Source organism: Corylus avellana, chromosome ca2 (genome assembly GCF_901000735.1).
Source record: "Corylus avellana chromosome ca2, CavTom2PMs-1.0".
NCBI classification, from domain to species: Eukaryota; Viridiplantae; Streptophyta; class Magnoliopsida; order Fagales; family Betulaceae; genus Corylus; species Corylus avellana.
In genome coordinates this window covers 41,826,777-41,838,729 of record NC_081542.1, presented here as the reverse complement: position 1 = coordinate 41,838,729, position 11,953 = coordinate 41,826,777, and the positions used below count along the sequence as shown (strand labels likewise).

General features: G+C 38.5%; 1 protein-coding gene across 1 annotated transcript; it reads right to left on the bottom strand.

Moving 5' to 3' along the window:
• Positions 1 to 1,477: 1,477 nt before the first annotated feature.
• Positions 1,478 to 11,574, bottom strand: LOC132170377 (protein FRIGIDA-ESSENTIAL 1). The gene is made up of 5 exons (XM_059581338.1): positions 11,077 to 11,574; positions 3,790 to 4,324; positions 3,407 to 3,633; positions 1,764 to 3,322; positions 1,478 to 1,666 (listed from the first exon to the last, which is right to left on the bottom strand). Exons 1-5 carry the CDS (start codon positions 11,348 to 11,350, stop codon positions 1,637 to 1,639), a joined length of 2,625 nt encoding a protein of 874 aa, XP_059437321.1. The 5' UTR covers positions 11,351 to 11,574; the 3' UTR covers positions 1,478 to 1,636.
• Positions 11,575 to 11,953: the final 379 nt, after the last annotated feature.

The window sequence follows — 11,953 nt, the reverse complement described above, 5'->3', positions numbered from 1 at the left end:
GTTGTGTCAAGCAAAAATGGATCCATTCTGTAAAAAAACACATTATTTTTATTTATTTTTTTACTTTTTGCTCTAAAGGAGCCAAAAACTGCATTTTTGAGAGAAACTTGAAAATGAGGCTTTTTTAAAAAAGCTCTTTCAAACTTTTTGGATAGACAAGTTTTATTTCCCAACACAATCCCAAACAAGCTCTAAAAGTTCCCGCATCTTTCAATAGGGTGTTTTCCCTGCTAGTCTTGCATATAAAAGAAGGTAATAAACAAATAACAGACACAGCGGGACATAATCATGGATATGCTAAATCAACCATAAAATGAAATATTAGAAAGTAAAATCCACTACAGTCCTAAGCTCCCGTTTTGGTTCTCTCGTGCAATCTAGAGAAATAGTTCTCTAAAAAGTGTCCTTGAAGTACTTATCTGTAAAGCGTTATGTTGATAAGTAGTGTGTATGAGCGTGTGTGTGAGAGAAAAAGAGAGGATTTTCTTCTACTTAAAAATAGAGAACAATTAGATGTCATTCACTATAGTACCTTCTTTGTGGAGTTAACAGACATATGTTAAAAATTGAGAACCACTTTTTTTTTTTAGTCAAAAGCCAGAAAAGTTGATTATTGATGAGTACCAGCTTCTACACTAAAACAAAATCCTGTTTGACAGACCTATAATACTGTGCCACACAATACTACCATAGAGTTAAATCATTATTGATACTGTGAAATAATCTCATGGCCAAATGCATAGGGGTGTCAATTTCAAACTTAGCAAACTAAAGGCGTGTCATAAGTAAAAATGAGATAAGTACCTCACTCCACAAATATCTCCAGATATGGGCGTGACAACAACGTAGCAAAACATGCACATATCATCCATAAACACAGGAATCTGAAAACCATAAGCAGAAACTACGATAAACAGAATCAGTAATGGAACAAAAGTAAACTTCATATACATTCCCAGCAATATTGTAATCCAATTGATTAAGAAGCCAAAGTTTGAAACGACCAATAAATTTCAGATGTCTACACTTCTAAGGAACCAGTACATTTGAAAGTACTATCTATTTGCATAAGTAGTATCCAGCATATCTTGAGTTCATGCCTAGCCTAAGGGCACATCAAATGAAGTGTTTAGCTGTGAAGCCCATTAAATGAACAAATAAAAGACCACAGGTCATAAGCTTGGTTGAAAAATAAGGACAGTTTTTTGCATTATCATTCCTAGACACCAGGAATTAGAGTTACAGTGGCTCGAAATAGACAGGCTTAGAAAAGGACCAAATGGGCATTTTAAGAAAGTAGCAGACACTGTTAAGCTGTGTTGTAGAAGCCAACTAAATTTAACATCTAGTGTTTTAGGCAACTGATATATCAAAGGAAGTATCATAACTTAAGTCTTTTATGCCTAGTAACCTAACAAAACTTTGAAAGAGCCATGATCTGTACAATTTACTCCAAAACAGATCAAATAAAAGGAAATAAAAATAACTAAAGAAGCATAACACACAAAGGAAAACTAAAACATCATGTTGTCTCAGTTTAAATTATGTAAAACATAGCCTCAGAGAAACTGCTGATGACTTCCAATTCAGTGCAAGCGTATGAAACTGTACAAAGCAAAAACACTCAGCCTAGGCCTCAAGATTTTCCATATTTATCAACATATCCCTGCAAATAAAAAATTAACTGTCAAATGCCAGGAACAAATTATGTTCCGATATTTGTCCTTCCTAGAATGTACTTTTACTAGAATCAAGAGACTCACCTCAACAAGTTTTTCAATTTTCGGACGGTATGAAGAGAGATATTGCTTTACTGATTCCATGGTGGTTGGAACTTGATGGGACTGTATGGTGCTAAGAACCTTGTCAACAGCTTTTTTTACTATCATGTTATGTGCATCCTTGCTGAGATGACCATCACGCCAAGTTGGTTTCAACAATTCTTTAACTAGATCTATAAGAGCAGCACGCGTATGTCTCAGGGCTTTTGATTCTTTTTGCACATCCCCATCTATCTTATGTCCGGCATCCATTTCACTCTCTTGTCTATCCCTACTTACTTTTAAGTCCTTTTGGTGTTTTGACCCATCATTTTGATGGATGGAAGCATCACCATCGTTGATCTTGCTTATTTTTTTAATATCTTTGCCATGAGATGGGCCCAAGCAATTCTCTTCTTTAGGCGTTGTCCCATTTTGCCAGTCAACAGAAGTTCCTTCTGTCTCAGCTTCAGTTGTAATTGAATCTCTTTTATGTGTATGGCAACGTTTCTCCAACACATTCTCATAAAATTTATTATGAGAAGATACAGAAGTTGTATCATCATTACGTTCTGGGCCCAGGGTCCCAGTTAATACTAAATCACCATATTTCTGCCGATGTGATTCATCCACAATTGATGCCCCATGACTATAGAGAGAAACTCTAAAGGACTGGTCTCCTATCTTGGGTGACTCAATGCTATCACGAAGAGGGTCATACAGGCTTCCTGATATACTCATAGGAGGAATAAAAAAAGATGGTCGGAAAGGAACAGAAGGCTCCCAATCATTTGAAGAAAATTTTGTTTTGTGTTCAGCAGAGTGCAGTGGTACATTGGTTAGAGGTAGATTTTCTGATTCAGAACCAGAGAAGGGCGAAGAGCTTTGCAGCAGGGAATATGATCTAGAAGCACGGCATTCTTTTTCTCTGTCCAACAGCTTTTGAGCGTCCAGAGGACTTGTATTGAAAGAGGAAGAACTAATCGGCAATGAGAAAGCCCTCCAGGCTGAGCTACAATGAGATGGCAACATGCCAATAGCTGTATGAGAAGTAATTGAGTCCGATTTCAGAGATTGGCTCCGAATACTAGAAATGTCCTCCACACTGCTTGAATGAGAAGAGAAGATCTCATTATGGTAATTGCGAGACAACAGCACAGAGCCATTTGAAGAAAACCCATGCTCAGGAAGAAAGCCATTCCTTACTGTAGAACTTCCTCTACTTTTTTTCGAAGCATGGTCGCTATAATCGTCAGCAGGCCAATTTTGTCTCTGACTATCTCTTCCTACATCCTTAAACAATGAGACAAAGCCAGGATCATCTTTAGATGAAGGCAATTGCTGGGAATCAGGGGTGATGCGTGAAGATAACTCCTCTTTCCCAAGCAATGGAAGCTTATATTTTTCATGAAATTGATGCCACCTTTGGGTTTCTCCAAGCTCTCTTGGCATGATTGTTTCTGAAGAGACATGTGAAGAAAATACCAGATTACTTTCAACTGAAGAAGCCAGTGGCTCAGGAAAACCAGTCAACCTTGATCTCTCAGTAATGTCTCCCAAACCTGTTGCAGGAAATGGTGCTTATCAGAATCATCATAGCAGAGAAGAATCTTGGATCCATACTTCACAAGACATATGATATATACCTTCATCAAGCTGAACTTTTCTTTTCCGATTCAAAGCAGCTACATCTGCCTCAGGCTTTTCAGCAGTATTATCCAAATCACCTTTTATATGAAGGAACATACATGAACTACCTCTGATGCACCACCCTTTTGCAAAAAAGTCACAAATAACCGCTGGGGGTTTGTTTCCATCCTTATTCTCAGCACCAGGGGACAGACTTCTAGTCCTTGCATCAGGAGCAGCCAATCTGGAAAAACCTAATGGTTAATAGGAACTGGCTCAAGTGTTATTTTAAAAATGGTGAAAAAATACCCACCACAAAAGAGATAATAAGCAGTTTAAGCGAACAAGTGGTTGTATGATAGGCAAAATTCAAGAATAAATTTCACCAGTACCACCAAACCTTGATTCCAGTCGATTTTTGTTATCCATTGACTGCACTTCCATTTGCTTAATTTCTGCCTTAGAATTCAGAACACCATTGGCCTCCTCACCTGAGTGATCCCTCGTTAGGATGGCATCAGCCATCTCATTTCCAGTGATGCTAGAAGGAAAATTGTTTTTAGCATCCAGATTCTCCTTAATACACATATGAGAATTGCTACGACATGGTGATTTACTATAGTCTTTAGAGGCCTTCTCTACTGAAAGGGCCTCAGTATCTTTCTCATCAACCACAACTTCTTGGCTTCCATTGTCCTCGGCAGTAACCAGATCTTTCCCTGATTTTATATACTTGGAATCCTTATAGTTCAAACCTGATTCCTCCTTTTCTGTTGTCAATAGCTCATTTAAAGGACTAGAAAATTTGAAATTACCACTGGTTTCTTCTACAGCAAGGGTGTCAGATTTCATCTTCACTTCAAAATTTTCTAGAGTAGAAGAACCCGATCTCAATGGCCCATCATGCCCTTCGAAATCCATATCTTGACAAACATCTACATGTAAGAAAACTAAATCAAGAATGGAGCAAAACAATTATTCTCTGTGAAATAAACACTAGGAGCCAAAATATTCTGGATGAGGTACTAAAGGATGATTGTCAAGCTACAAGTGTTGATACAGAAACAGGAAACGGGAAACAAACAAAACAATTTGGATATATAATATGAAAAAAAAATCTTTAAAAAGTAGTATAAAATCTCACAGGAGTGTGCTTCAAAATAAACATTCGTTTGTAAGTAAATTTGTTAAAATGTTCCATAGCAGTACTGTGTACTAATATAATTATGTAAGTGAACTCTTTTCTATCTGGATAAGTAAAAAATTTATGGGGGAACTTCATTTAACTCCCTGAACTTTCATTGCATTTGCAATCACTCCCCCTAAATTTCAAAAACTCTTAATTTAGTGTATCCAAGTTTAAAAAGTTTGCAATGTCACCCCTACCTTTAGGGTTTAGGGTTAAGTCAGACGGCAAAGGGGTGAAATGTTCCTTATACCCATGTAAACATTTTAAAATTACAAAATTACCCTAATTAAATAATTAATTTTTTTTTCTAAATAAAATAGACTCACAGCCAAGCTGGCCATGGGTCAGCCAGAGCATATAAATTTTTTTTTTTTTTTAAAAAAAAAAGGGGTACTTTAGGAGATTTCGCAGAAAATTGTAACGGAGGGGTGACATTGCAAACTTTTTAAACTTGGAAATACTAAATTAAGAGCTTTTGAAATTTAGGGAAGCGATTGCAAATGCAATAAAATTTAGGGGCTTAAGTGAAGTTTTCCCTAAATTTATTAAAACAAAAGCAAAAACAAATGACACGCATGAAAAAAGAAAGTTAAGATCTAAAATCATGTAGATCCAAAAAAACAGACAAGGAAGGGAGCCCCTAATTGTAACCACCCACCCAAAATGTGGGCTCCTAAAAGTGACGACTTCAATTTAACCACCACAAGCTCAACTCCACTATAAGTCCTCTTCCTCCAAATGCACCACATAAAGAATGAAGGTATGCATTCCAGATTACCCTACTTCGGAGACTATTGAATCAATCTTTCTGAAAAGCCAACAAATCCACCAACGAGCCAGCCATATCCCACAAGTTCCCAAACAAAAAGAAGACTAGGTACCATATAAGTAGCTTACCAACGTCCCAAATTTCTGACAGATTGCATATTCACACACTAATTCAGTGCTTCATGACAATAGTATCTGAAGGAAAGGAAAGAGGGGAAGGAAAAGGGATAGGAATGCGTTTTTCTTTCAGATGCTTAGAAAGACATGAAAGGGAGGGAGAATACGAAAGGAATGGCTTCTATCCTGAAGACACAATTTTTTTGCCCAAACATGGGCTGAAAGGCATTTACATCTGCATTGTAGAGGGGAAGATTCGTGCGGACGCCAAATACAGGCCACCAAGCACATGTATAGATGCCGACATCGAAGGACGGCCCGACCAATGGATGGATGATTGAGAGCCGGAGATTATGTTCTTGCCACGTTTATTATTCAGCATTTTTATTTCATGGTCATGTTAATTATTTAGTAAACTTTGGGCTTTATGTTATTTCTTTAGTGGGCTGTCAGCCCAAGTGTGACTAGGGCCTAGTTCCCTAGTCTATTTAAGCATATTTTTGTACTGTTGTCAGGCCCTTTTGATGAGTAAAATAATTTTAACAGCTGTTTTCCCCTCTGTTTTCTTCCTCTTCCCTGTTCCCTTACTTCTTCTTCCTCATTTCCACTTTTCCTTCTCCTTTCAAATTCCTTTGTTTCTACTGATAGTACAACATCCAATTTGGTATCAGAGCTCTGTGATTGTTTTCTATCAGCAATCTTGTGATCCCAAACAAACCAACACTGATTCCTTTGCACGACACAACAGCACACAGCCACCCTTGCACAATGCCACCACTTTGAACCACTGAAACCGCACAGCTAACAATATCCTTCACACTGGGTGCACAGGGTTGCTTCACACCACAACCCTGTTGAATCTCCATACACCACCTCACAGCCCTTCAGAAGCCACTCACCACCACACTAAACACATCTCCACGCACAATGTCCTTCCTTTGTGACCCCAAAACGTCGCAAATCGACAACCCACCGGACTGCCACTATCTTGCTAGCATCATTCGCTTGCCACTGCCGCCGTCATAGTTCCATTGTACCTTTATCGATCTCTAGCACTGCCAACCCCTACCAAGAACCGCCTCCCTTTCTTGTCATTTTTGCCGCCATCAGTCATTAGAAGTCGCGGCTCCTCACTTACAGCTCTCGCCTGCTATGCCAACTTTGGGAAGTACGCCCCCAAATCTTGCACGATGTTTGTTATTGCCATTGGCATAGGTGGAGTACTTCATCAAGAGCGTCACCCAATAGCCTATTTTAGTGAAAAACTAAATGAGGCTAAACAAAAGTATTCGACTTATGATAGAGTTTATGTAGTAGTGCAAGCCTTACGACACTAGCAATATTATTTACTAACGCAAGAGTTTATCCTCTATCCTTACAGCCCTAAGCTACCTCAACACTCGGAAGAAACTCAACCATAGGCATGGTCGTTGGGTCGAGCTCTTGCAAGCCTATTCCTTTGTGTTGAAGCATAGGTTAGGAAGTTAAGAACAAAATAACTGACGAACTTAGTCACCAAGTTGCTTTGCTCTCCATGATGAGTGGAAAGGTCACGGGGTCTAAAAGGCTCAAAGAGGATTATGACGCATGCCCTAATTTTGGAAAGGTAAATATAGCTCTACGAGATGGATAGTGGCCTATCGTAGACAGCAATTATCTTCAAGATGGATATATATTATGGGCCAACAACCTCTGCATCCCATAGACTTCAGTGGGAGACTTCTGTTTTTTTTTTTTTTTGATAAGTAATAACCAGTCTTATTAAAAGCATAAGGCGTCCCAAAGTACACTGAGAGTATACAATAGAATCACCTAACTAGAAAGGGAAAAACGAACAAAAAAATATTCGTAGCTAATCGACACTGGAAAGACATGCGCAACAGTCCAAAGGTACAAAGAATGATAACAAGAGGATAAAATGTCTTCCACGGATCCCTCAAAGTCCTCAAAGCATCTATTATTTCTCTCCCTCCTTAGACACCAAAAGAAGCAAGTAGGCACCATCTTCCAGACCGCAGCACTCTCCTTCCTCCCTGTAGACCACCAACAGGCAAGCAAATCGGAAACCCGTCTCGGCATCACCCAAGACAACCCAAACCAACCAAAGAAGGCACACCACAAAGCATTAGCTACCTCACAATGAAGAAGAAGATCTACCGTCTCTTCACTTCTCTTGCACATACAACATCTGTTTGTCACAATATGGAAGATTCACGTTGGTAGCCTTTCAGGACACTTTGAGCATGATAAGACTACAAAGGAAGTAGAAAGCCTATTTTATAGGTCGAGTTTGAAGAAAGACGATGCCAAGCTAATTGGTCAATGTTGAACATGCCAGTTGACCAAGCACAAAAAGCTGAACATCTACACTCCACTACCTGTCGAAATGCCCTTGGTAGGAAATGAGTATGGACTTTGTGCTTGGGCTCACGCGTACCCTAAACAAGCACGATCCCATCTTTGTGGTAGTGGACTACTTTTTCAAGATGGCCAACTTAGGTTTTTGAGCTATTTTTGGAAAACCCTATGGCACATGGTTGGCATGAAGCTGAAATTCTCCACATATCATACCCAGACAAATGGCCAGACTAAAGTGGTCAATCGAAGTCTAGGAAACCTTCTGCAACGTCTGATGGGCGACAACAATAGGAATTGGGACTTGATTCTGCCTACAACACAATTTACATCCATTCGTTCTCTCAATTGGTCTATAGGCAAGAATCCTTTTGAAAATGTGCATGATTAATAAGCCTACAAAACCATTAGACCTCCTTATGACTCCGAATGCTAGAGTTTTTGAGTCGGCCAAAACATTTGCACGACATGTTCATGACTTGCATCATGAGATTAGTAAACAAATCCAAGCAAGTAATGCCCAATATGAAATTCAAATTGATTCACATAGGCGTCACACTAAGTCTAACATAGGGGATAATGCCATGGTCCATATTAGTTCCAAACGGTTTCCACTTGGATTCATCCAAACATTGCAAGCTCGTAGTGTCGAGTCTTTCAAAGTATTGCAACGGGTCAGACCAAATGTGTATGTCATTTACATTCCGCCTGACCATGGAATTAGCTCTACGTTTAATGTTAAGGATCTAGTTCCCTATAAGGGCCACACAGTTATCCTAGATGCTCTTTCAAGAAATCTTCCCTTGACCCGGACACCAATCCTAAACCTGACGGGGGACAACCAGACTCAAACTACACATGAGTCATCACGGACACGTTGCAGCAGCTTGATCCTAACCTGTTGGAGTACTACCAGAGCTAGCATGAGCCAGACTTGACAGGGTCAAGTTTTTCCCAACCTGGGAGAGTTGGTGTAGGCACCATATACAAGCCACTGATCACGTGTGTATGGAAGCCAATGTCAGAGAACGGCCCAGCCAATGATTTTGTGGCTGAAGATTATGTTATTACCACGTTTATTATTCAGCATTTTAAATTTATTGTCATGTTAATTATTTACTGGGCTTTATGTTACTATTTTTAGTTGGAGCTTTATGTTATTTATTTAGTAGGCTATTAGCCCAAGTGTGGCTAGGACTTAGTTTCCTAGTCTATTTAAGCATATTTTTATACTATTATCAAACACTGTTGATTAATAAAATAATTTTAACAACCATCTTTCCCCTTCATTTTCTTCCCTTACTTCTTCTCCCTCTTTCTCACTTTTCCCTTCTCCTTTCAAATTCCTTCTTGGTTTCTACTGATAGTACAGCATCAAGGCTCCCATACCCAATTATTTTGCTTATATATATATATATATAGCTTTTTTGTCCCTTCCCTAACTTTTTCATTTCCCTCCTACATTCTCCTTCCTCTCTCTCATTTCCTTCCCTTCCAACAAAAGAGTGTCGAGAGGGTTGAGCTAAGTAAACAATTAATGCATCATCCAACATTAAGTTACAGCTCTCATCATAACCTCTACTCTCCCATCTCACATTAGAAATGTGGCTTACAAATCATTCTCTCTTTTGACAATTTTTAAATTTTGAGAGGTTTTATGGAGTAGGTTTAATGACCACTTCAACTCTCATCTAACAAAATATCTACCCCATATCTTGTACCATGGATATTATAGATTATAGATTGCTCCTACCATCCCCAACAAATAAACAGCTACATGGACCTCAACGAACAAACAGAGAAATAAATAGAAGCTACATGGACTTATGTTTGTTTCCATAACAAATGCTTTCATTATCCTACTTTAAAAGAATGTTTTTAAATCCTATCATACTGGAATCAGCAGTCAATCTAGTCAAATAAGCATTTGCATGAAGTAACATCATCTATATTGAAAAGAGATGATAAATAAAGTTCTAATGAATTAACAAAATTTTAAAAACATACAAGGTCAACTTGACAAAAACCAATCACAACATACTGCAGGTGCAAAGTAATCATGCTTTTGTAAGTCATTCACTTCACAAGGCACTGGGAGTTTTCAAAAAAAAAAAAAATTGAAGACACATACAAACAAGAAACCATTCCACACGCGATCAAAGATTTTAAATTTCCCACAAATCCCTCAAGTCATTCTAGCATCATCAATCATCTCAAATTCAGATTGGACTTAATGTCCACTAAACTGAAGATGTGAGGCAAACAATTCAGCTCAAAAACAGATAACTTTGAGTTTTCAGAGGTCTTCCTAAGGCCTTGCCATCAAATTCATCAATCTGAAACAACGAAAAGGTTCTCTATAACAAATAATGCTCTCCTACCAAAAAACAAAGCCAAAGGATGTTCTCCCAATTAGCCTCCTCAAGAAAATTATATATTTATCACCAAAATAAAGAAAGAAGTAATACAGGTGACCCTTCTTGAAGCACAAAATTCTAAACAAAATGCAGAGCAACAAATCCCAGATAAGAAATGATAGAGATCTCCACACAGACCTACACCTTATGCCTCCCATTGTTAAAATGAAGGCCAAACTTAAAACAAAGAAAACTTTCTTTCCACGTCCTGCTTATGTAGGACTCACAAAATGTCACCTATGCTAGAATCCACGCATACAATGACAATAAGAGCTCTTTCTTGGGAAGTATTCCCCTTTCTGCAACCATTTTCTTAACAACATCCTTCAATCTTTGAGCTAAACTTACTCATATTTCAAATGCAACTTCTAAGTGCAGATTAGATTGCACCAATAAGTAAAAATTCCACTCAAATACAAAATCTAAGCAAAGATTGCTAATAAATCCAATTAGAACAGAGCTAGTACCATCTCTACCTAATTCGGTTCTAGTAGTTAGTTATGCTTATCAAACCGCTACAAATATAAGTTACCATATAGCGTTTCTCCATAAGCCCCTAGCACTTTCTCTTTTCTCTCAACCAAAACGTAAATCACACAATCTCCAGTACATAAAAAAAATAAATAAAAAAAGTTCAATCTTTCACCACATTAACAAGATTTTCTCACAAAATAAAATGCACAAAAAATAAAATTTATAGCATAAATCTGCAAAGGGAGGAAAAAAAACAAACAACGGAACAATAACAAGACGATCACGCATAATCAACTGGTAAAAAAACAATATCAGAATCATTATCATACTGCATTATAAAAATTATTCAATTACAGATTAAACTAACCGTTACGATCCTCCTCAGCTTCGATCGGCGAATCTGAGAGGTCCACCTCGTCCTTCTCTTCCACCTCCACCTCCTCCACTTCCTCTACTTCTTCGTATTCTTCTACTTCTTCGTATTCTTCGTATTCCTCTACGTCATCATCGCCGTTTTCTTCTTCCTCTTGTTCTTCCACCTCTTCTACCTCCTCATATTCCGATTCTTCTTGTTCGGCGTTATCGGCGTCGGAATCGGAAACTTCGGCGGGAGCGCCACCGTCGGAGCGCGTGGGGGGCATCGGGGTTGGGAGCCCCTGTGCGGTGCGGCGGTGTGGTTTTGGTTCGTGCAATGGTTTCGGCAGAGCTTTCGATAGGTACGAACGCTCAGGTCTGCTTGAGTCACCCCGGTTGGGTTGGGTACTGGGTGGGGTACGGACCCCGACTCTTGTTTCCTACGCGCTCTGTTGCGCGTGGAGGATGGTCGCTCTCGCTGGGTTCAGGTTGGTCTTTGGGTCGGGTAATGCCGTAATGGTGGGTTTGAGCATGCAAACAGTATTAAAACCCGGACTTGGAAGAGTTGAGAGCCTTTATTAAACATGACTCCAGCCCATTTGAGAAGATCCATACCACTTCATTTGAAATTGTGGTAAACTATTTTATAGTCAAGTTTTTAGAACATTTACATTGAACTTTTTATATTTTATTTTTCTCTAAATTTGAATAAAAACATCATTTAAACAAGTTCTCTTTGGTCGATGTTAAATATAATTATTGTCATAATTCCTTTCCAAATGTAAAGAGAAAAAAAAGTGAAAGTTGTCTTTTTTTTAATATTTTTCCTTGGTTGGCAGCATTATGTTTCGTTAGTTCATAGTTGGTTAATTATGCAACATTAATTATGT